Below are 26,467 nucleotides of genomic sequence, written 5' to 3' on the forward strand. Positions count from 1 at the left end.
CGCCTTGGGTATGGGCATGTGATCTAATTCAGGTCATTGGGACTCATGGGGAAGTCTGCTCTGGGGCTCTTGGGATAAACTGACCCTATTCAGACTTGTACCATCTGATCAATTTTGACACGTGTATATACCCATGAAACCATTCGCCCCTTCCTCCTCAGGCAACCACTCATCTGCTGTCGTCTTCTCCAGCTCACGCTGAGCCTGGCCATCGCCTTTCAAGATTCAACATCTCTGCGAGGGACTTTGTCTTCTTCCTTGCTGTATCCATAGTGCCTAGCATGGGACCTGGAACATAGTAAATACTAGAGGAATAGTTACGGGATGAACGTGTGCATGTGGCTGAGCTTAGATCACATGTCCTTGGTATAGCTGCCAGGAACCAGAGGAGGGTCTCTCTAGCCTCCTTTTCTTTTGCAGTAGGAAGTAGAGTTCTGCAGCCTTCTAATTTTGATATTTGTCCCAATTAGGAAGGGTGTCTGGATATTGGGCAGCTAGAACAACGTGTCACTATAGTTCCTCATTTATCTCCAGCCTCGCCTTTCTCTTGATTCGCCACCAGATAGACAAGTGTTCCTAAAGCACAAACCTAATTGTCACCTGCTTAGAAGTCCTGAATGATTTACACTTTCCTCTGGGATAAAGTCTCCACTCCTTAACGTGGTTGCAGGGACCCCTCCTATCTGGCACCAGATTCTTCCATCCTCTTCTTACACCTCTTCTCATTCTTCCTCCCTTGAAAGAGAGGTTCTTGCCATACTGAGGTCCCCACCCCTCCCCCAGTTTCCATGCACCTGTTACGCCAGGTACTGTGCTGAGTGTTGGGGGATATGACAGTGAATGGCATCATCTGCCCCTGAAAAGGTCCCCGTTAGCGGTAGTGATTCCCTGAAGGCGACAAACTATAATTTGGGCAATAAATTTCTACCTAAACATAACTTCTGTTTTCTTTCCAAACAATTATTTAGATAATGAAATTTTCCTGAATAATTTGCAGTAGAATAAATATATATTTTTTTCAGTCACCCTTATGTTTGTATGTATGTATATATTTTGTAGTCATCCTAAAATAACTACCTTTAGAGAATGAAAGTCTCTCTGCAGGAAGTCTTAAAACAGAAAAAACTTCTAAAGTAATATCCACAAAGTTTTTCTGTATCTTTTTAGACATTCCATTTCACACTGCACTAAAGTGGGTGTTTGGATATTCAAAAATTGCATTGACTGTATTTAACACTTGAAAGAAGGCTGAAACACCAAGGGACATCCTTTAATGTCACAAGTTCCCAAATCTTTTCCTATCCAAATCTTTCTTTGTAAATGATTTAGAAGAGCACATTGTCATATGATACTCCTGCAGTAATTTGAAATTTGTGATTCAAAATGGGAGAAATCAACAATGTGAAGGACTGGAAAAACTACTACCTGCTTATTTAAAATTGTGAATTTTTTTCACAATTGCAGTGAGAAAGGGGGAGAGGCATTTAAACAAAAGCACAGAAGACTGAGCCTGACCTCTTACAAAATAAAGAGGAGACGGAGAAATTCTGTGTTGTTGCTTGCAGCTTGAATAGAAAAACTCTTGAAACAAAAATCCCTTTTTATTGATGAAGAAAGGCAGCCAAACATTGCAGAAGCTGCTGCACAAAACTGGAAGTGAAGGGCAGGTCTTACTTTGGCTCTGTCTCCCAGGTTTATCTCCAGGGTTTGTGGGCAGCTTGGTTTGCCTTTGAAGCAATCCAGCCAAGTACCTGAGGGAGCCAGGAGCCCAGCGAGCCTGCAGTCACGCTGAAGACTGGCGAGTTCAGGGGCCGATGATGGCATTCGCTCCTGTGTCCTCAGCACAGAGCCTTGGTCCAGAGGCGTGGGCCCCAGTCCCACGATTGGGAAACTGAGCCACACCCTGAATTTGTAAGATTCCAAGTGCTACAGCCTTTGAGCCTTTCCTCCTTGGCAAACCTTGCAAGGCCTTCTTAAAGCAGCAAGGCAGAGAACAATGCTCTAGAATCTGTGAAATAAAAGGTTGTGTTTTTTTTTATTCATTCTGACCAATCTTCCTTTCCTAAGCCTGTCCCCTACCTACTGTGTTGGAATAATGTGAGAAAAAAGATCACCCCGTTTCAGAAATAGAGTGTAACCTTACTCTAGACATAGGATCCCTGCCCAGGGGACCAAACTGTAGAACCACGTAGAACATTGTTGAAATAACCGTGTTATGAGATCTGGTTTCTGTTTCAAAAACTGAAACACCTTGGCTCTGTTTCCAAGTTAAATGTTATGTAACAATAACTCTGTAGTGATTTGGGGGGTGTGTATTCATGTATTTCATTGTACTTAATAATAAGACCTCCAAATTTCAACATAAAATGTGTGCTATTTATATCCATACAACTTTCCTATCTTTTCCTTATCAATGGCTATTAAACAGATTGTATCTACTATTAGGTACCAGTGCCCATTAACAATTCAGTGAATTCTTAAAGATAATCCTGTGAGGGTGCCTTTTCTCAATCTGGTAACTTATTTACAGTTTTTTTCATTTGTTAAAATAGAGTGAATAATACATACTTGTCAGGGTTGTAGGGTTTCTTGGCGGTACCGGGGATTGAATCCAGGACCTCGTACCTGCAGAGCAGGCGCTCAGCTCCCGAGCTCCACCAGCTCCACACTGTCAGCCTTGTTTTTAAGATGAATAGATGATGTCTTTAAAGTGCCTAGTTCTACCTGGTCGGTAGTCAGTTCACTCTTAATGTAATAGCTGTTTTTAATTTTATGGTTTTGCTAACTGATGACTACTGTTATCAGTGCTAATTCTGGAAGAGGTATCATTTGTTCTTGTGTTCCTCTCAGATAGTTAAGGATTTTTTTGTTTGTTTTATTTTCCCAAAAAGACATCCTTTTTTAAAACCCTGAAGATAAGAGTGAAATGAACAGCCCACTAACATAAAAGGTATCATCACTGTAAGGGAGTGGGATTTTTTCTGATCGTTGATGGATGTTGTTATCTACTTGAAGAATGGCCATGTAATAAATACTTGGCTTAGGTTTTCCCCATATTTCAAAATCTAGCTCTTTGAACTACTTTGATCTGTTTAAATTGGAGAATGGGCAGTTTTCCATTCAGCCACTGTCTCCAGTGTTAGAAACATCTGGCATAGTGAATTTTTATGTATGCTTTTTGGGATATCTTTGAGGTATACACAACATAAAGTAAACTATACAGATTTGAAGTGTGCAGTTTGATAAACATAACATACATCTACACCTGTGAAACTATCACCACGATCAAGGTAGTGCACATATCCATGACCCCCTAAAGTTTCCCCTTTATAAGTCCCCCCTTCCATTCACCCCTCTCTCCCCAGACAACCATTCATCTGCTACAGGTTAGCTTAATTTTAGGTTAACTAGAGTTTTATGAAAATGAAATTATATAATATAGACTATTAGATTTGATCTGGCTTCTTTCAGCAAATTATTTTGAGACTCATCCATTTGCATGTATCAATTTATGTCTTAGGATTTTAAATTTAATTCTATTTGAGTTCCTAGATGGGAAATATTAATTCTTTGAAAACTATTACCTAGATTTTGAATTTGGTTCAGGAATCATTTGAATCTTAGTCTTAGTGAAAATCTTACGATTGCTACTCTATATTGTCCTTGTGCAAGTCTCACTCACCTTATATTTAGGTTAAGTTCCTCATGTATTTTAATTGAAAACTTTTTAGGCATTTAACCAGCATATCATGTTACCTTGTTGACAAGAGTTTTCTTGGGAAATAGAGTGCATTTAAATATTGTTGTGTGTTTACTTTGAAAAAGTGCAGTATGTCTAGTGCTAATACCATCATTACTAATTCCAGATTTATTTTTCTTTTCAGATCCTTTCCAGTTCAGTTATGGGTGTGAGAGGCTTGCAGGGATTTGTGGGAAGTACCTGTCCACATATATGTACAGCAGTAAATTTCAAAGAACTGGCAGAACAACACCGAAGCAAGTATCCTGGATGTACTCCGACCATAGTGGTTGATGCCATGTGTTGTCTCAAATACTGGTATACTCCAGAATCTTGGATCTGTGGTGGCCAATGGCGAGAATACTATTCTTCTTTGAGAGATTTTGTTAAAACTTTCACAGCAGTTGGCATCAAGTTGATATTCTTTTTTGATGGCATGGTGGAGCAGGATAAGAGAGATGAATGGGTGAAACGAAGACTGAAGAACAACAGGGAGATATCCAGGATTTTTCATTATATCAAGTCACACAGGGAGCAGCCAGGCAGAAATATGTTTTTCATTCCCTCAGGGCTGGCCATATTTACACGATTCGCTTTAAAGACACTGGGTCAGAAAACTTTGTGTACATTACGGGAAGCAGACTATGAGGTGGCTTCTTATGGGCTCCAAAATAACTGTCTTGGAATTCTTGGAGAAGATACTGATTATTTAATTTATGATACTTGTCCCTATTTTTCAATTAGGGAGCTCTGCTTGGAAAGTCTAGACACTGTTATGCTCCATAGAGAGAAACTTTGCGAGAGTCTGAATCTCAATATAACAGATCTTCCTCTTTTGGCCTGTCTACTTGGCAATGATATAATCCCAGAAGGCATGTTTGAAAGTTTTCGGTACAAATGCTTGTATTCCTGTACCTCTATAAGAGACAACCTTGACAAAAAAGGTAACATTATCCTAGCTGTAGCAGATCATATATCTAAAGTTCTTCACTTGCATCAAGGTGAGAAAAAATTAGAGGAGATGTTACCTTTGGGACCAAACAAAGCTCTTTTTTATAAAGGAGTGGCATCATATCTTTTGCCAGGGCAGAAATCTCCGTGGTTTTTGCAGAAACTCAGAGGTACAATAACTTTGGACAAGCAAGTAGCATCCATGAGTTCAGACCCTGAATCCAAGCAAGTTCCCATGCGTACAGACCCTAATTCCAAGCAAGAAGTTCCCATGCATACAGAACCTGAATCTAAGCAAGAAGTTCCCACATATACAGACCCTGCATCCAAGCATGAAGTTCATGTGTGTACAGACCCTGAATACAAGCAAGTTGTTCCCACATGCACAGAGCCTGAATACAAGCATGAAATTCCCACATGTACACACCCGGAATCCAAGCACAAAGTTCTCACGTATACAGACCCTGAATACAAGCAAGTAGTTTCCACATGTACGGACCCTACATATAAACAAGATGTTCCCATGCATATAGGCCCTGAATCCAAGCTAGCAGTTCCTGTGCATACAGATCCTGAAACCAAGCAAGAAGATCCCAGGTGTATAGACCCTGAATCCAAGCAAGAAGTTCCCATGTGTACAGACTCTGAATCCAAGCAAGAAGTTCCCATGCATACAGACTGTGAATCCAAGCAAGAAGTATCCATGTGTACAGATCCTGAATCCAAACAGGAAGTTCTCATGTGCACAGACCCAGAATCCAAACAAGAAGTTCCCATATGCACAGACCCTGAATCCAAGCAAGAAGTAACCATGAGATCAGGCCCTGAAGTTAAACAAAAATTACCCATAGATACAGACCCTGAATCTAAGCTAGAAGTACCCATGCATATACACCCTGAAATTAAACAAGTAGAATCCATGAATGTGGAGCCTGAAACTAACCAAAGAGTAACCAAGAGTTCAGACCCTGAAATCCAGCAACAAGTAGTTATTTATTTAGCCCCTGAAATCAAGCAAGAAGTAACCGTGATTTCAGACCCTGAAATCTTAAAGGTATTTAGATATGCTCACCCAAATCTAATATGTCATGATTGAGAATGTATCAAATGATGGGTTTGTCAGTGAATATTTATTGAATATGTTCAGTGAATATTGAATATATTCTGTGAATATTTATCTCTGCAGTGGCTAAGGACCACAAGAATGGGAATCTGAGACTAATTAGGGGGTATGGCGTAATGCATGTGAAAATTCAAAATAGAAACTATTTGATATTGTTAACATGAATATTACAGAGTTCTAGGAATTAGGAGAGAGATCATTGTGGGTTAAGAAAATTAGGGAAGTTATCAAAAGAGGTAGAACTGGAGCCAGACCTTAATGGGGACCAAAAGTTGCTTTGAAAAGGCAGAGTCTTAGGGCATGGGAGAGCACTAAGTGTGTAAAATTGGGAATCTTTTTGTCTCTGAGGAACATAATAGTCAAGCTGGGGCATGGGGTTTGAGGGGAGAAAAATTTGGAAAGGTAAGCTTTGCAGCTTACCTTTAATTACAGATTAGGAATTTGAATTTATCTGCAAGTAATATAGACTCTCAGCAGAGCCTCAGAAGTAACATTAGATATTGAACTTGCAAACTAGGTGGCAGTTTGCCAAAAGGACAGGGTGGGGAAAGGATGCCAGACTGAGCTAACAGCAAAAATCTGGAGATAAGAGAGTATGCCTGAGGCATAGAGGTAGTACCTGCCTTGACTTGGTATCCATGAGCAAACACAGTGCATGCTTAGTTACACATAGCCATAATTCCCTACCAGCGTGTAAGGCAGTCATTCTGGACCCTTTGGATTCTGGCTGAATCACAGTGGTTTTATAGGGATAAAATGATGTATAATGCTAGGAAAGTAAATGGAAGCCTTAGAACGGGAGGCCTTGAAAGTTATGGTGAAGAATTTGAGGTAGCCATTCAAATGTTTCAAGGAGGATGGTGACTGGCCCTCTCTTTCCAAGAAAATAATATGACACTGGTGCAAAGGATAGGTTGGAGTCAGGGAGAAAAGGAGGAAGAGGGTTCAGTTAAGAGAGTTCAATAGTTTTATAGGAGAAAAGCAATGAACACTTGATTAGTACGAGAGTATCAAGTAGACCAGGGGTTCTTTAAACTTTTCTTGTTGCACGGACTCCTTTGCCAGTCAGGTGAAAACCACAGACCCCTTACTAAGTCCACACTATGCTGTGTATTATTTAATAAATATGCCATAGCAGCACCAACATATCCCCACAAGAATTTTTTTTTTTTTTAATTCAAGCTCCTTTACCCCTTGTTAAGAACCCCTGAAGAGACAAACTGATGAGCTACTGCAGAGGTAAATCTGGTAAGACTGACAGATGATTGGAGCGAGGAGGAGGGAGAGTCAAGAGATGAAGTTTTGAGTCTGGAAGCCCAGAAGAAAGGAAATAAATACCAGCTTGCCATCATGAGTTTGAATGGCAGTTATTCCATTTCTGAGTGCTTTAAGAAAAAACGCATAGGATACGGGTGTGGGTATTTTTTATTTGAAGGTTACTAGTTTGTTTTCAAGGAAACCTCAGTTGAACTGTATTTAAATTTTGAACAGATTGCTAAAGCACATCATGTCCAAGCTGAAAGCTATCTGGTGTACAATATTATGTGCAATGGAGAGATTGAGTGCAGCAACACCTTGGAAGATGAGCTCGATCAAGCTCTACCGAGCCAGGCCTTCATTTACCGTCCTGTTCGACAGCGTGTTTACTCACTCATTTTGGGAGAATGTAGAGGTAAGAATTAGTCTTTCTCAGTAATGGTTCTACATGGAGTCGAAGCCAGAGAAGCTGGCCAGATGAAACAGTGCATTCTTCCAGGACCCCGAGACAATTAAAGGGGATTTTGGTTCTCCATCAAATCTATAATTGAGAATACCATTCACATCTGTAAAAAATTAAGGATAAATGCCATGGGAAGTTTATATATAATTAGCAAGCAGTTGATCAGTATTCATTAAATGGAGAGCGCATTGTTTCTATAAAATGTCATATTTTTAGGCTTTAAAAGAATTTGCGTTTTTAAAAAAAAGTAAGGATTCTTTCCTGCTATAGGAGTGTAGGATATGTTTATTATTAGAAGACAATGCGTACTTAGTCTCCCCTCAAAATGTGATTTTCATAAAATAATTTTGCAGAATCTAGTATATCATATTTTTAAACATAAACAAAAAATGTTTTGTGGAAAAGAAAATACTGCTTTATGTCTTTGAAATTAAGTTTGTTTTTTTACCCATCTGTATTTCCATTGTGCACTAGCAATAAGAGTAGAGGAAGAATCATCCATGGCCAGAGCAGTGAAAAAAAGAGGACCTTCAACACCAAGTATAAAGTTAATCAGCGCTCTACTACCCTCTATTAGAATAGTTTAGGGAGATAAGGAATATAGAAGAACACTTCATAATTAGAAAGCAGGGATGCTTAATGCATTTACTCACCTCTTGTGTAAGGCCTAGCTCATGTCACAGACTGACTGGTACTTTATAGTCTGACTGGAGAGTGCTTTGATAAGAAATGTGGTCTACCAAACTATTATCAGTACCAGAGGGAGAAACATTCAAATCCTAGTGAAAGAATATCTGTGACCTGTTTGTGTAAACACCATTATTTCCAAACATACCAATATTAATATTCTAGAAAGTAAATATTTAAATAATCTAGAGGTGATAATAGAATCATCAGAATAAAATGTAATTATTTCTTTTTTGGGGGGTGGGGCATAAAGTGTTCACTGAATTCCAGTTTTCATTAGATTCTAGCACTAACTATCGTGTAGTACTTTTTTCTCCCATATATACTGCAAGAGGTCAAACACTTATGTGATCAATGGACAACATAAGAAAGATGTTTAAGATGATTTTTAAAAACCAACAAAAACAGAAGCAGAAGAACCTATGTAATAAACTTTGAGGCCAAATAATGTGTAAATTTTTTTTCTTTTTCTTTTGTGGCTCTGTGCCCATATTCCTTATTTGTTAACTTGAATGATGGCAAATTTACACTAAAGAATTAAAAATATATATCTTCAACATGAAAATTTTTTCACATTGTACAATCGTATTGACCTGGAATTGTTTTAGAGTATGTCATTAAATGAGATTAAGATATATAAATTTTTATAGTTTTTCAATTTCATACTTTGTTCATTCATTTCTAGCTATATAGACACCTTTATTACATTACTACATAAATAGTAAAAACTATTCAAATTGAGCTCACCTTCACAGTTGATCTTTGTTTTCCTTCATTCTTAATATTTTGAAGTTTTACAATATTAGTATGTAAATTTTATTATGAAAATAAAATGCTGCTTTTGCTGTTTTATTTACAATGTTAGTAATGAAGCTTATTCTGTGTAACTTGCTTGGCCTAGTTTATTCCATGTGCATTAAACAGTTGTTAATTGTAGTGTTCGATAAATATCAAGTGTTAATAGGGTTATTCAAGTCTTATGTCCTTACTGATTTTCTGTCTACTTTCCTTAGTTCCTGAGAGACGAGAGTTGAAATCTCCAGATATTATTGTGGACTTGTCTATTTCTTCCTTCAGTTCTATCAGTTTTTGCTTCAGGTATTTTGAAGCTCTGTTATTAGGTGCATATACATTGAGGATTGTTTGATTCTGAATGAATTGACCCTTGTAATCTTATACAATTTTCCTCTTTTTATCTGGTAATACTCTGTGTTCCAAAGTTGGTTATGTTGGATATTAATGTATGCATTCTAATTTTCTCAAGATTAATGTTTGCATGTTGTATCTATTTCCTATCCTTTTACTTTAAACTGTTTCTTTATAAGTTCATCTCTTTTAAACAGCATATCTCTTCTTTTGATTGGACAATCAACCCTTTTGACTGTCAATCCTTCTTTTGATTGGAGTGTCTATATCATTTACATTTAATATAATAATTGACATGGTTGGGTTTTGGTCTTTTTTTTTCTCTTATATTTTCCTTATTTTCCCCTTTTCTGACTTTATTTTGAATTAGTTGAATATTTTTTAAAAATATTTTGTTTTATCTCCCTTACTGGGTGATTTAAATTAGCTATTTATTTTTAATGGTTGCAGCATTTACAATGTGCATTTTTAACTTACCAAAATTTGCTTTCAAATAATATTGCCACATATAATGGTAATATAAAAAAACCTTACAACAGTGTACTTTGATTCTCTCCTCGCTTTTGCTGTTGTCTATGTTTCCTGTATTTTTAAAAACTATTTATTGTGAAACAATTAGACTCCCAGGGGATTGCAAAAATAGTGCATGGAGTCCTATGTACCCTTTACCTAGCTTGCCCTAAAGGTGGCATCTTATATAACTGCAATATTATATCAAAATCAGGAAATTGATATTGGTACAATACTATTAAGTAGACTACAGACCTTATTCACTTTTCACCATTTTTATATGCATTTGTGTGTGTACGTGTGCGTGTGGGTGGGTGTAGTTCTTTGCAATTTTATTGTATGTATGGATTCACGTACCACCACCGCAATCACAATACAGAACTCTTTGGTTATCACAGAGGAAATTCCTCATACTACCCTTTTGTACTTGCCTCCCTCTCCCTGCCATCCCTATTCCCTGGCAACCACTAACCTGTGTTCCATATTTATACTTTCACAATTTCAAGGTTGTTATATAAATGGAAGCATATCGTTTGTAACACATTTTAAGCTCCATAATACATTGTTTTTAATGTTACTTTACATAAACTTTCTGTGAAGGGCCGGATGATAGTCTCTGTTGCTACTACTCAATCTGCTCCTTTAGTACGAAAGTGGCCATAGACAATACAAAGATAAATCAGTGTGGCTGTATGCCAATAAAACTTTATCTAATTTTCCCATACCATGAAATTGGGGTTTTATATAATCTTCCTGCACCACAAAATATTATGATTTTGATTTTTTTTCAACCATTTAAAAATGTGAAAACCATTTTTAGCTTACAAGCTCTACTAAAACAAGAGGCAAGCTGAATTTGGCCTATGGACTATAGTTTGCCAACCCCTGCTTTAAACAATTATCTTTTTAAGAAATGTGGTGTGGGTATTAATTTTGAGTTTTTTCCTAATGAAAGTCTTATTTCACATTTATTTCAGAAGTTTCATTGGATGTATGGATATGATAGTTTTGTGAGGGGTTTTTTCTTCCCAATGCTTTAAAGATGTCATTATATTGTCTCCTGGTTTGTATTGTCAATTATAAGATGACAGCAGTCATTCTTATTGTTGTTCCCTTTATGTAAAGTTTCTTTTTTTCTGTTTTCAAGATTTTATTTTCTTAATCACGGTTTTTTTTTTAGCAATTTGATTAAGATGTACTTTGGAGTGTTGTATGTTGTATTTATCTTTCTTGGGGTTCTTGAGAGTCTTGGATCTGTGGTTTATATTTCCTGTCAAATTTGAAAAAAAAAGGCATTATTTCATCAAATATTTGCTTCTGCTTCAACTTCTTTCATATCTCTGTCTGGGCCTCTAATTACTTATATATGTTATGTGTTAGATTGAATTATATACCCTAATTTAGATATGTCCTGAATATTAATCCACATCCCTGTGGTTGTGAACCCATTGTAAATAAGACCTTTTGAAGATATTATTTTTAGGTAAGCTGAGTCCAGCTAAACCAGGGTGGGTCTTCAACCACATTAATGGTGGTCTAAGAGAAGGCCCCAGGGAGAAGCCAGTCAGCAGGAACCCTTAAGAGGAAAGAGAGGACATCGCCACGTGACAGGGAAGCCAAGGAACCCAAGAATTGCTCGCCAGCCAGAACACTACCAACCCTGGGAGGAAGCAAGCCTTTAGCCTCTGAAACCGTGAGACAATAAATTCCCATGGTTTAAGCAAACCCATTGTGTGGTATTTGTCATGGTAGCCTGGCAATCAAAGACATGGTATGTGACTTCTTAATGTCCCTCAGGTCATAGAGGCTTTTCTGTTAAGACTCTTTTTTTCTCTGTGCTTTGATATGAATAGTTTTTATTGCCTTGATTTCAAGTTTACCAATTTTTTCTTCCACAATGTCTAATCTGCTATTAACCCTGTCCAGTGAATTTGTCATTTCAGATATTGTATTTTTCACCAGTTTTCTTTCTTTCATGTCTCTTTCCTGTCTTCATGTTTTCCTTTAAATCCTTAAGTATATTCAAAACATAATAGCTTTGTAAAGTCCTTATCTCTTAATTCTATCATCTCTGTCATTTTTGGGTCTGTGTCTGTTTATTGACTTCTCTAATGTGTCCAGACATTTTTGGTTATTCTTATGTGTAATATTTTTGGGTTAAATACTAAAACATTTTGGATGCAATAAAGAGCATTGGGATTTGTTCTGTAAGGCAGTTAATTTACCGTATCCTTTTGGGGTTTGTTTTATAGCATTAGTAGGGCCAGTCTATAGTAACTATTACCTTAGACCTGGAGAGGCCCTACTTTTTTTTTTTTTTAATAAGATTTATTTTATTTATTTGTCCCACCCCCCCCCCCTTGCCATTTGGTTGCTCTCTGCGCTCTGTGTCCTTTTGCTGCGCATTCTTCTGTGTTTGCTTGTCTCCCTCTGTTGCATCATCTTGCTGCGCTAGGTCTCCTCAGGTGCAAGCCTTCAGCTCTCCACAGGCGTGGGCCAGCCTGCCTTCACAAGGAGGACCTGGGAAGTGAACCCACGGCTTCCCGTATGGTAAGCAGGAGCCCAGTCAGTTGAGCCACATCTGCTTCCCGAGAGACCCTACTTTAAATACATGAGCTATCAATGAGCGCCCAGAGTGTTTAGCAAGGTTTCTTATTTTGGCTGGTGGGAAATCCAATGTCTTCAAGCCCTGTACAAGTACGAGTAGTTGTTCAGCTCATGGCTTCCTGAAGTTATTCTTTGCCTGACCTCACTGAGTCTTGCCCTATGCATGTATAACTTACTATTCATCCAACATCTCAAGGGCACTTCTAGGAAGATTTCTGAAATACTGTTTCTGCCTAGCTTGCTCGCTTTCTCTCTAGCTCGCCCTCCACTCTCTTCCCTTTCGCTCCTCTCCCCTTCCGCCCCCCCCCCCCCATGCTTTACCCTGCAAGTCCCAGCTATCTCAATAGCCTTGATCTCCATCTGTTCCTTTATCCTGGAGAGACTGTCTTGGTTTGCTAGGGATCACTTTCTTTAAGCTGCAATCTGGAAAGTGCCTTTGGTTGGAAAACTGGAGTGATTATGGATTTTACATTGTTTTTCTTTTCCCAGGATCATAACCCTTGCCCATTGTCCAACTTTTAATGCGGGTACTTCCAAAGTTTGTCGAGCTTTATAGTTATGGTGGGAAGACCAATCTGGTAGCACTGCTCCCTCATGGCCAGAAGCAGAGTCTATCCATAGGATTTTTAGTCATTGTTCCATTGTCATCTGGCATCAAGTGTGGCTAATGAAGTCTAGTGCTAGATTGAGTAATGTTCCTTTTTTGGTGACATTTTTCTCTTGGAAAATTTTGAGCTATTCTCTTTATTCTTTATGTTTAGAAATTTTCCTCTTCTATACTACCTCTGTTTTCTGTTACTAGACTTGCAGTTAGATGGATGTTGGACTTCCTAGATTGACAGTCTATGATTCTTCATATTTTAATTCCAGTTTTTGCCTTTTTGTTCTACATTATGGGACAATTTGTCAACCTCACTTTTCAATTGAGGAAAAATTCCCCTCTTTCCCCTAGATCTGCTTTTCCCAGTGCCCTCAACTGAATGTACTGCTCTTTGCTTTTCTCCGTTAAAGCAGCTCTGCTGAAATTTTTTGGCTTCTGTGTGACACCACCTTCTCCTGGTTATCTTCCTTTCCTTCCTTGGCTTCTTTGTCTTTGTCTGGCACTTGCATTTCCTCGATTGACTTCTACATGTTGTAGTTCCTAGGAGCTGGGTCTTTGGGGTCCCCTTATGCCCATTCACTCACAGTGCTTAAACTTTATCCATGTTGGCAGTTGCCACATTGATATTTCTGGCTCAGACCATTCTTCTGAACTCCAGGCACGTACCTGATTAATGCTCTTCAACCCCCCAAGTCCCACCTTAAAGTTAACTTTCCCCAGTTCTTCCCATATTCCCCAGTCAAAAATAAGTTCCTCTCTCAAAGCACCTTATGCTTTTCATTCTCAGACTTATAAAAGTTTGTAATTACATATTTATTTGTACAGCTATTTGTCTAATATATCCCTTCCCCTCTGGGCTGCAGATGTTTTTTGTTTGTTTGTTTTTGGAATATGGTTTTACATCCTTTAGCCTTAATGATGAACCTGCCTCTAGGTGTACTGTGGGCCTTCAGTAGTAGTTCCGGGAGCATTTGTAGCTCAGTAGTTGAGCACCTGCTTCCCACGTACAAGGTCCCAGGTTCAGGGAGTGTTTATAGTGTATTTGCTGCACTTAGCAGATTTCTTGGTGTGAATTAGGTAATCAATATATGTTTGTAGAATGTAGGTTTAAAATATGACCTTTTCAGGAATATTTGCATTTAAGGAGCCATTCCTTAGAAAAGAATGACTAAGAACTGAATTTCAGACACATGTGGGAGAGATTTGTGTCTGTCATATCCCATTAGGTAAGCAGCTGTCTCCAAGTAAAGCTAGCAGGTGGGAGCTCACTACTAGAAAGTGAGATTTAAAATCAAAAGTCCCTTTAAACTATATCGTATGGACTCTAAGCACTAGAGCCAGTCCTTTAAATATGCACAACGAACTCTGAACCAAAATGTTTTAAGTCACAGACATTGAATTGATACGTTAATACATCAAAATTCCTAATTATAGGTGCAATTTGGATAACTGACCTATTGGACACACCAGTTCATCTAATATCAGAGTATCACTTCCTACATGTTTTTTTTATATAGTTGAGTACATGATGTTTAGCTTTACTACATGGCTTAGTGGTCAAAAAGGGGAAGAGAGAGCTTGAAATCGCATACACATCCACAGCCCTGAATCTGGCTTTTAACTCTTTTTTTAGTCTCCCTGAATGATATTCTTAGCTTAAATCACTTCATAAAACTTTACAAATTTGAGGAAATAGAAGAGATTCAGGAAGGTATAAGAAGCAGAATCTATTCTCTCTTACCACTCACATAGTTGTGGGCAGCCTCTAACAATGGCTCCAGTTCCTTAAAGACAATGGTCCTTGTCATTCTCTCCTTCTCACCTAGCTGAACTTCTAAAAAATCCATCGATAATTTGGAGAAATCAGGCAGCATTGTTAGGGAGATATACATTAGCCTTCTGAGTAAAAAGTCACTGCCCAGTTGGTTTAACACTTTACAGAGCTGCCACAAGGCTGTCAATCCATTAAAATCCTAAATATTTACTTAAAGATTGACTTTCCCCCCACACACACATGTGTATTCAAAAAAGAATTTTGGGGTGCTTTTCTGTTTTGTTTTTTAAGAACTAAGGCCACCCACAATTTAGAATAAACCAACAGTATAAAAACACCACAGAACCATAAGGACAAGGTATATATTTTTTAAAAGTCTGGAGAACTGTTATCAAATTTTTAAATCCCAATAATTAAAAGGTTAAATTCAACATTGCTTCTCCTCATCCTCTTTCTCCCTGCCCAGTGCCAACCCTCCCACCCTTGTGCATCCTCATATACCCCTCATACTTGAGCAAAATCAGCCTCCTCTCAAGCTGGTATAAATCTGTTCAACCCTTTCGAGAACTTGTGTATTTGCCTAATCTAGTCAGTTTTTTGGGGAGAGAGTTCAGAAGTGTAGACAGTTCCACAGTTTTGCTCCCAGCGGGGAGAAGTCTTAGTTATATATAGAAGCTTTTACAAAGTTGAATAACATGTCCTTTGGGGATACCAGTAGAGCAATTTGATTATTTTTCCATTTTCATTGTGAAACGTCATAGGCAAGAAGCAGAGTAAAACTAACAAAGGATTTTTATTTAGTTAAGGACTTAGTTTCAGTTCAAATAAACACCTTTCTCTTTCTTCTAGTATTGAAATAAATAAATCAGAAAGTATAAACTATGCTTAATATAGTTTTCAAACTGCTACTTAATTTCAATTTTTTGAATAGTGCTGTCAGAATTTGATTCTTCCCTACTTTTTCAGAGCCCTTGAATTAAACTTCACCTAGGCAATATCTTATTTTGTTTCTTTGAATCTACAGTGCTTGCTACATTGGTATAACTTTATTTGCTCTCTTGAACTCAGAACCCAGCAGAGTGAAAACTCCAATGAGAAAAACCAGTCTCTCCTTTTAGGATTTCCCAGACTTAATGTCCTCTTCTTTTTGCTTGATTTATCAGACATTTAAAATGAGTATTTCATTTTTAATTTAGACAAATCAAATTGTCACAAATGTTGCTGCTGTGGTTTTAAAAAATGTAAGATTAAAATCTCTGAAATGATAAGACATACAAGAGTATTTGCTAAACTTTAGGATTTTCTTATATATCATGTTCATTTTTTATTTCAAGATGTAGTCTCTGATATTGCTTTGCATCTACTTCAAGTTTTTTAAAGTAACACCAGGACTTGTAAGTCTAATTATAAGAATGATAATCTGAATTAAAAATGAAAATCTCATCTGAAGATTTAGATTTGAATAGACATTATCCAGACTTCCAACATTATCCTTTATTAACATCAGTAATATTTTCTAGCCACTGCATGCTAGCATTTTATCCTTTTTTGATAGAAAATGAAACTAAAGCATATAGGTTTCATAATTTACATGTCCACTGTTGAAGAATTAGTCACAAAATTAAGGCTAGAATGTAGAACCTGAAGACACTACTCTATAATTTCACTATTGTGATTTAATTAGTCTACGGCTACCTCAGAGAAAATAATTTTGATCTCCCTTTCTTTTTGCTACCCAATTCCTTTCCAGTATTCTACCCCATAATTTACCACAATTTCAGATGAAATTTCATTTAGACAATGAAACAACACATCAACAGAGTTGAGTTTAACTTTTATTCTCTGGTAAATTAATTTTATACATGAAGATTAGTAGTTTTTCACATTCAATTCTCTGTCTAGTAAATAGCTATAAGTACTGAGTTTTAAGAAGCATAGTTTACTTCTGTGACCATCTCGCTTGGTCAGTGAAAGTCATCAGGTAGAAGTAAATCAGTTCAAAAAATAAAAGCTTTAGTTAATCTCTTCATTTAAGAATGCAGTGTATTCTTGCTTTTTGCTGTAGTTATAGTCTCTAGAGTTGCTGCAAATGCTGAATTAGCAAATACTGAACCAAAGGAGATACATAGTGTTAGCTTCCTTTGAACCTCTGGTAACAAAATTTCATCAACCAGTTAATAAATTATCTTGTTGTATGTGCTTTTCTGTAACAACACCTTATTTAACATTTGTGTTTGATTCATTAGCATTTAAGTCATGGCCAGTAGCACTGTAATTGTGCCTCAGTGAAGCTTATGTAAACATCTATATATAAGACACATCGCAGCCTTCTTGCGTTTAGGACCACTGGACAGCCCTTCAGCACTACACTTGGGGATTATTTTAAACAGTGAAATCACACACACACAAAAAGTACAAAAATGTGAAAAATGTGGCACTAAATATACCACGAAAAAGACACTTGTTTACTGTGTGAAAACTGAAACAAAAGAGTCAGGGCACTGTAGTTACTAGTAATAATTTGACAATGCTCTTTCATAATTTGTTACAAATGTTTCACAGCAATGCAAGGTGTCTGTGGTGGGGTGATGCATAGGAGCCCAGTATGATGATATGCATGTTTGTTTCGTAAGTTCACAACTTTTACTATATACTTATTGTTCATTAGGTTCATGTATGAATGCTATACTTCAATAAATTCTTTTTAAAATGGAAAAAGAAAGAGCAGAGCATCACCTTGTTCAACCACAGCTGGGAATGTGCACAGCGGATGACTCAAAATTTTCACTGTTTGCACATGTCTTGAATGACTATAAAAGTACCACAAGGATTGATTCTGGGGTTACAAATAAGTTTTAGTGAGTAGACAGATTCACAAATATGGAATCCTGTACAGTGGAGAGCGAGTGTACTTTATAATTAAATATGGATATTAACCCTAGTTGGCTAATACCGATTATGGAGGAAGGAGGGAATCTGGTCTTTGTGCTTCCCTCCAGTCTTGTTTTGCTTGCTGAGTCTTGTACAGAATCATGGTTTTATAGATTTATGGTTAAACTGTTCTAGATGACCAGCCGTTTCATTCTGGACTGTAGCTGAAGTACTGACTCAATTGTGTGGCATTTCTCTTGGAATTTTTGTTTATAAAACTGACTGACTTAGGTTTTAACAAGAAAGGAAGTAATAGAAAATCTGCCTTTTTAAATAAAGAATACCAGTGCCTAACACGAAACTCTTTACTCTCTCTGTATAAGTTATTTAGATTTAAAACTATTTGGGAAGTCAACTCTAAACCTCTGTGTTGTGAACAGTTTAGGATAAAGCATCACTTTCTGCATTGATGGTATAATTATGGCTTTGTATATATTTTAGTAATTTCCCAAGGAGGGCATTTGGCAAACTGAGCATTGACAGTTGTGGAACGTTCTTACCCAGTGAGTTACTAAAGGCTAGTAATATTCATCTTTTGGCATGAGAGACTAACTTCTTTCTGAAATAGCAATTTAGGATACAGGTCACTGAGTTGACCACTTTTTTTTTTTATTAGAGCAGTTTTAAGTTTACAGAAATATTGTTCAGAACATTCCCTTATACCTCCCACTCACATGTAGTTTTCCCTATTACCATTTTGCATTAGTGTGGTGCTTTTGTTACAATGGATAAAACAATATTATGACCATGCTATTAATTTAAGCCCACTGTCTACACTAGCGTTCACTCTTTGTGTTGTACAGTTCTGTGGTTTGTTTTTGTGTGTGTGAGGTAATTTATATACAACCTAAAATTTCCCCAAGTTATCTATTTTTTAACATAGTGAAAACCTAGGCCAGGAGGATTACATAGGAAATGGTTTGTTTTGTTTTGTTTTGTTTTGTTTTTCAACTATAAGAATACTTTCTCAGACTTTCTCTGTATGTGTGAATTTAGGCTGAGTTGGATTTGTTCATTCAACTTATTTTAACGAGCATCTGCTCTGTGCTGGAAACTGGAGATACCATATGAAGAAGACATAGTTCTTGCTCTCATGGAGCTCAAAATTAGGAGGGGTTGGTTCGCATTTGCATTCCATTAGCCAAAGTACCCTGAGAGGTGTAGGATGCTTCGGAAATTCACGGGAAGGGCATTAGACCCCATCGTTGAGGAGATGACATCGAAGCTTAACAGAAAAGTAGAAATGACTGAGTGAAAAGCAAGGGAGGTGAGCCACAGAGTAGAAGTGTTAGGGGACCAGGGGTCCCACACCGAAGGAACACCACATCCAAGGTTTGAGGAACCTGAGGTAGGTCAGCACAGCTGGACCCCGAAGCGTGAGCCAAAGGCTTGGTTCCCAGAGGCCAGCAGCACCTGTGTTGTCTGAGAACTCATTAGAAATGCGGCTTCGTGAGTCCCACCCGCATCTGCTAAGGGAGAGGGGCCAGGAATCTGCTTCAACACGACCTCCGGGTGGTTCTGATGCTCGGTTAAGCATGAGAACTACCGGGGAAGAGGACAGTGAGCAGTGGACTAGGGAGGAAGCAGCCACCAAATCCTGAGGGCCTTAGGCCGTCTGCCATCCTATGTTCGGACTTTTACCCTGGGGGCATGGGGGAGATTTTAATTAGGGAGCAACCTGATGAAATTTTCATTCGAAGCTATGGACTGGGAAGGGATGAGACTGAAGTCTGAAAGGGTTATAACCAGGAGACTGTTATAACTAATCCCGGCAAAAATCATGGCCAGAACTAGGGTGGGAGTGGTGGGGATAAAGGGAACTGGGTCCATTGCTGAGATAGTTCCATTTATAGGACTTGATTTTATTGGCTGTGAAGGGCACGGGCAAGGGTAGTCAAAAGCATTTTAGTTTGGGTGCCCAGAAAGGTCAAAGTACCATTCACTAAGATAAGGAGTATGATAGGAAAAAGAAGTTTGGGCTGGAAGATGGTCACTTTAGGCATGGGCGTGTTGAGTTGGAGGTACCCATGGGAGGGTATAGCGTGATGGTTGGCAACAGAGGTCCTGGGCTCAGCGCCCCCCAGAGCCTTGGTTTCCTTTTCTGTATCTCTAGAGTTGTTACAAGGATGAAATGAGTAAATGCACGGTAAATGTCTAGCACATGGTAAACAAACAAAAGTGTTAGCTGCTGTTGTCACACCTAGCACAGGTGCCTGGGGCTTAGGAGAGAGCCGGGCGAGACACATTCAGGTGAAAGGCTAAGTGTGGAAGCCTTGGGAGGAGAGGAGTAGCGGGGAGCGCAGCAGGAGAGAAGAGCCCTGAGCAGTGAAGGGATGGGCCAGAAAACTGCAGCCTTACAAAGGAATTCAGGAGGAGACTTGAGGGGCAGGAAAGAAACCAGGAGAAGGGGATGCAACAGAATCCTAAGGAAGTGGAAATGCTGATAAGGAGGCTGTGTGGCCAGCGGTGTAAGACAGAAGTGAGATTTAACTATGACAGGGACTCAGCACAGCCATTGGAGTCGGCGACGAGAGGCCCTTGCTGGCTGGCCTTGGCGTGGTGTGGTGTGGACGGAAGCTGGATGAGCGCACTGGGGAGTGAGGGGGTAGGAGGGCCGCTCTTCCAGCGAGGTTGGCTGTGAAGGGAGGCAGCAGCTGAGGGGGGGCCTTGCTGTCCAGGGAGGGCCTTTTTTTTTTTTTTTTAAAGAAAGGCTCGAGCGTGTTCAGATGAGGGAACCCAGGGAAGAGACTTCCAAGAGGAAAGGAGGGGCTAGTGAGTAGAGAAAGGCCAAGAGGGTGGGATCCAGAGCCCAGATGGAGCGAGGGGCAGATGTTAGGCGCATGAGGGGGGGTGGCGTGGAAGCTGTAATAGAACTCCAAGGCTGCTCTTACCCGATGGTCCCTGTGTTCTAGCTTCAGGATAGCCTAGTTGAGAACACAGAGTAGGAGAGCTTTGATTTCACTTTAATTGTATCGCGTCAGGGAAGAGAATTGAAATGGAAAGCATATAGAAGTACATTTGTTCTAGATTATTTCTCCCACTTTGGAATAGTTGCACGAAATATTAGTTTTGACAGTTGCTTAAAATAGTGTAAGACAGAACAGCCTTGTCCTATTTCAGCAAGTTGTCCTCAGTGTTTTATGGAGCACGTGGGAGGGAAGGCAGGAAGGCCATCTTGGTAATCGTTGATCAGCTCTCTGCTCTCCTTCAGCTGTTTACTGACCTAGATTATACCCCCCTTGCTTTTTAGACTTTTGCTTCCAAGAGTCCCTTGTTCCCTCAGGCCCCTAGATTTTAGTCAGAGCCAGAGGTTATTGTCCTTTCTGGAATGAATGAATGAGCCCCCGAGCTGCTGAGGGTAGGAAACCAACTGTTGGATCACTAAAATCACTTTTAATCACCCTTGGCCATGAGAACATACTTGTGCTGATGGATTTTGAGTTGGGTAAATGCAGGCAAAGTTGGGTTTGTAACACTCTTAACCTGGTAGCAGAAGTTGGCATTGGTGTGCATTTCTTGACCCAGCTGTCTTTGTTTAGGTGGTGGCAGCTCCTCCACAGTGAAGGAGTGGTTTGTGTATTCTGGGAACCCGCTGAAGCGCCCGGATCTGGTGAAGCCTCTACAGATCAACGTCCCAGGTACAGGCAAACTGGACTACATTAAAACACAGATCTGTGTATCAGATCTTCCAAGTCCCCGAAAGGATCAGGCACGGACATGTACTTTTTCCAGATCTACATACACACTCATTTTTGTTTCAAACCTTAGCCCAAGAGGAATATATTTATCTAGTATTGTTTTGAAAAGACAGAGGCAAGGACATTGTAGCAGACTCATCCTAGACCTGCTGCAATTCTGCCTCTCCTGGACAATCTGCCATATTGCTTTGCTCCTATCTTCTGCCTCCACCCCTGCTCAAGGCCCACACCAATGGGAAGAGAAGAGAACCCTTGAGAAAACCCCACACCCCAAAGGTCAGTGTTGTTGTGGTTTAGAGCTCTTTGCTCCTGTACACCCAGTGTCTGAAGCATAGTGGGCACCCAGTAAAGAGCCACCAAATAAGCAAAATTGGATTCTTGGTGTTCTGCTTCAGTCAACTCTGGTCTTCTCCCACTACTGAAAGTTTATTTTGGGGAGTAGATGTGGCTCAGTGGTTAAGCTCCTGCTTCCCACATATGAGCTACCAGGTTCAATCCCTAGTACCTCCTAAAAAAAGAAAGTGTATTTTAATGAGTTCTAGAACTGAAGGGAGAGAGAAAAAGAACAACTTAAACTGAAGAAACAAGTTTTATTTTCATTAAAACATGTCAAGGGAGAGGAAGAAAAACAAAGTTCACTTAAAACTTGGCAGCTTTTCTTCCTAAGAGTTCTTAGTATCTGAAAAAGGCCAAGAATTTATGGCTATAAAGGATAATATTCTACATATAGATAGTTAAAAAAAGAGAGGGTGGATTTTAGAGTTTATTTTTAGTGGCCCTTTTCATTCTTTCAGAGAAACAAATATTTTTCTAAAACTTTGATATTCCATTTTTGTGTGCATTAAGTTCTCTCATGCCACTATTATTTTCCATCACATGAGCCTGTAAGTTACCAAATAAGGATTTGAATACTGCAAAATGTTTTTATAAAATGGAATTGAATTGGGGGAGAAGTTGAAAAACGTTATTCTAGGGAATGTTCCCTATTCTATCAATCAGTGATAGACTCAAGCTAAAAAAGTACTTGTCATGAAAGTAAGATGCACTGAAATTTATTTTTACTGCAAGAAGTATTTTAAAATAATAGCAAAAATAATTTTCTAAAAATATAATGTATATAATTACTGCCCTATAATCTCTTTCCAAAAAGAATAAAAGAATTATTATAGTTCTCTTCATGGTTTGAGTTAAAGGGAATATTTTACTATCCATCATTATATTTTCAATTAATTTTAAAGGTTACTCTATATAATATTTTAATAAACTCTAGAAATACTGTAATAATCAGAGATACTATTCCTAGAGTTTTTAAAACATTCTCTTCAGCCCTAAAAGAACTGCAAAGCTTATGCATATAGCACTACATCACAGAATTTTGCTTCTGGAAGGAACTTTGAAAGCCTGTTCATATTTCATATCTAATAAACTAGTGATGTGATTTTGAATTTTTATTGCAGATAATTTAACTGAATGAATCTGATTGTGTATGCTTATGTTAATGATAAAGTAACATTTTAAAATTTAAAAACTTTCCTGTATACATGAGGAAAGATGCCAAATGGTTTTAAAACTAAAATAGAAGCTTTCCTGTTACAGGTATTCTCCATTACTTACAAAAACAATTACTATTAAGAACAACAGAATCCTGCTGATTGATCCTCTGCTTCCACCTCTGTCAGGAAAATCTGAAATTTGCATTCCACCTTTCCCATAGGTGCTAAATACTGTTACATGACTAGTCAGTTGTTTCCAAGTAAAAGAAGCAACAAGGTCATCAAAGAGTGGAGCATAGCCATCAGAGGACTCATTTCAGATTTTACTTGTTCTTCTGAGAGCATTTCAATTAAGTTGATCTCATAAATGCTACATTTTTTCAGTGAGTTTCCTAATATTGTGGCTGGAAATGCTCTTTTTTTCTTTTTTTTTTTTTTTAAGACCCTTTCCTCTAGCAGTACATATGATTTAGAGCTTGCTTTCTTAAATGGTAGAAATGAAAATTTTCTCTTTAAATTTTAGATAGCTTATTTATACGCATATATTTCCACCTCTGTTCCCCATCTTTTCATAAACAGTGTGTGTATGTATAGTGCATACACACATCATATGTATATTACATTTCACTTATTTCACAATATATCATGAAAGATGTTTCTGATAACACAAGAAGGGTATACACTTTGAACTTTAGCTTCCTTTATCCAAACACAACTCTTAAAGACTCCTTGTGTTGCATGTGTGTTTGTTTATTCACTCTCGACACACGTTACCCCTACTCTCATTCTTCTTCCCAGTTTACTAGTAGTATACATTGTATGGGAATGAATCTTGGGCCAAACAAAAGGCAAATATTTGAAATCGCTTTTTCTACAGAAATTAAAACTGCTTCTTTAAACAAAGTACAGGGATTTTTTCTCTTCTCAGTGTCATTTTTTGGTTGTCATAAGGTATCTGTATTTTAGAAATCTGGAAAAGCTCATTTCATACATCTGATTGATAATTATCCATCTAGAATGATTTTTGGAGTGTTGTTTGGTTCAAGAAACAATAAGTAAGCTTAATATTTGACTCACCAGAAGCTTGCAGAGCATCTTAGAAGACTTTCAGAAAACAGAATGGGGTGAAGTGTTATATTTCATGAGAAAAAAAAGTTCTGCATTTGATACATTCATTCTGTCATTTGCTATTACACAATTTTAGTGAAGTTTTCTCAGTTCACTTTTACATATAGTTGAAGGTTTTCATCCCGACACTTGTTGTATACAAGTCAATAAAGTCTTGTCAGATCTTAGAGGTTTCTATGGCTGGTGAATAGAAGACTTAAAGTTACCAACTGTTAGATGTACACATGTATATGCAATTGGCACGGTAGGATGTGTATTCCAACAGACGCTAACATTGCTGCCAGTCTCGAAAATTACCTAGCCTGACCATCATGAATCAAGCTAAATGAATTTAAAAGCTCAATAGAGACCTTTCCTTCACTTGTAAAATATAGTTTGAAAATTTGTCAAATAAATGTAATACAAATGTACATTAGAGTGACAAGCCAAGAATTCAGTTTTGCATTGAATACTTTTATAGCCACATTAATTACCTTTTGAATGCATTAGGTAGAAGCAGTATAACAATATCATTTTGCAGACATGAAATTATACAGCTTACCCACGTAAATGTAGAGTTTAATGTCTTGAGATGTTAATATGGTCTCCATTTATATCTGAATTGTTTGTTTATTGTAAATAGGCTGTTGAAATTTATCACTTCATTGAAAAGGAAAGGTTTAGTTTGTATGTGAGTAGTCAGAGTTTTTTTGGTGGTTGTTTCATTTTGGCCAAGAATGTCCTACCAACAGAGATTGCTAAATAAATAGCTATTTGAATTGAACTTATGCATTAAAACCATCACTGATGAACTTGAGATGTAAGAATCTGCAGGGTAATTCCAGAAGTTTCACCTCACATTCTGAGAGTGGACTCAAGCCAGACAGTTTTATGGTTTTTCTCACCCTAAGAATATGCAAGAAAAATAACCATATGATAACTGTAAAATCCAGTTATTAGAATACTTGTTTCCCTATGAAAAGCACATAGAAATACCAAAGCTTAGGGTCTAGGAGTCTGTACTCATTCACTTGTGTTCATGGCTGTAAAAATACAAATGGGACACTTGCTTTGTTACTAATGAGGCAAGTCCAGCAACCCTCCCCCCGGGGTTGAGTCCTCCCCTGCATCTAATCTCTCAAGACAGTCCTCAAAGCTATCAGTCATAGAAATGACCTTCTTCCTCCTGCCCTCTGCTTGAGCCTGTGGGGTCTGTCCAGCCTGAAAAATCGCTTGGCTGCCCTATCCATCTATTCTCACAAAAACTTTGACCAATTTATATAATTAGGTTTTGAAGTTGGTGCATTTTCGATGCAATGCTGGCGAGTGACCTAGAGACCAGAGTGCCTGTTCAGCCCTCTAGATTATTCTTTGAACTATTTCGTATGCCCATGGAACCTGGGTGAAATGTGAGGGCACTTTGATCTTTATTGGAAGAACCTGCTTTTCTCATGATCTGGAGAGGTGTATGTTGGGGCAGGGGGGACTCGCCAGATAGTTTAGAAGTTTGAGCTTCTCTTCCTCTGATAGTTTCAGGCCTCTTAGAGTTAAAAACCATTTTTCTTAGAGTAAGTTTATCAATTAAAGAGAACCTAAATGGTCCTTCATAGTAAATCATATCCTTTCCTAATTAAGATGATTGGAAATCTATCAACTAAGATGCACATCTTGGGAAGTGTATTTGGCTCAATGGAGAGAGCATCCGCCTACTACATGGGAGGTCCAGGGTTCAAACCCAGGGCCTCCTGCCCATGTGGTGAGCTGGCCCACGCACAGTGCTGATGCGTGCAAGGAATGCCGTGCCATGCAGGGGCTTCTGCCGCGTAGGGGAACCCCATGCACAAGGAGAGCACCTCACAAGGAGAGCTGCCCCGTGTGAAGAAAGTGCAGCCTGCCCAGGAGTGGCACCGCACACATGGAGAGCTGACGCAGCAAGATGATGCAACAAAAAAGAGACAAAGATTCCCAGTACCGCCTCACAAGAATGCAAGCAGACACAGAAGAACACACAGTAAATGGACACAGAGAGCAGACAACTGGGGGGGAAGGGGAGAGAAATAAATAAAAAGTAAATCTTTTTAAAAAAATTATTCTTTGTTTTTATCTGGGTGTAAATGATTTCTTAGCCTTTTTGTTAGAGAATATTCTTTAAGAAATGTTGTTTAAACTCTGCCTACAAGGTTTGTTAAAACATAGATTGCTCAGGAAGTGGATGTGGCTCAACTGATAGTATGTCCTTCTACCATATGGAGGGTCCAGGGTTCGATCCCCAGGACCTCCTGACCCATGTGGAGCTGGCCCATGTGCAGTGCTGCCAAGCGCAAGGAGTGCTGTGCCATGAAGGGGCGCCTCCGCATAGAGGTGCCCCACGTGCAAGGAG

The 26,467-nt window shown here is 38.5% G+C and overlaps 1 protein-coding gene across 2 annotated transcripts in view; it reads left to right on the top strand.

Annotated features, from left to right (window-relative positions):
* FAM120B (family with sequence similarity 120 member B) overlaps positions 1-26,467 on the top strand; it is a 123,701-nt gene that overhangs the window by 28,140 nt on the left and 69,094 nt on the right. Inside the window, exons 3-5 of one of the 2 annotated variants that reach the window (XM_012529905.4) lie at positions 3,885-5,744; positions 7,305-7,485; positions 21,329-21,763. In XM_012529905.4, coding sequence (XP_012385359.2) covers positions 3,903-5,744; positions 7,305-7,485; positions 21,329-21,763 — 2,458 coding nt within the window. In that variant the 5' untranslated portion in view covers positions 3,885-3,902. The remainder of the gene's footprint in view (positions 1-3,884; positions 5,745-7,304; positions 7,486-21,328; positions 21,764-26,467) is intronic. The other variant, XM_012529906.4, reaches the window with a different exon arrangement.

Source organism: Dasypus novemcinctus, chromosome 28, assembly GCF_030445035.2.
Source record: "Dasypus novemcinctus isolate mDasNov1 chromosome 28, mDasNov1.1.hap2, whole genome shotgun sequence".
Lineage (NCBI taxonomy): Eukaryota > Metazoa > Chordata > Mammalia > Cingulata > Dasypodidae > Dasypus > Dasypus novemcinctus.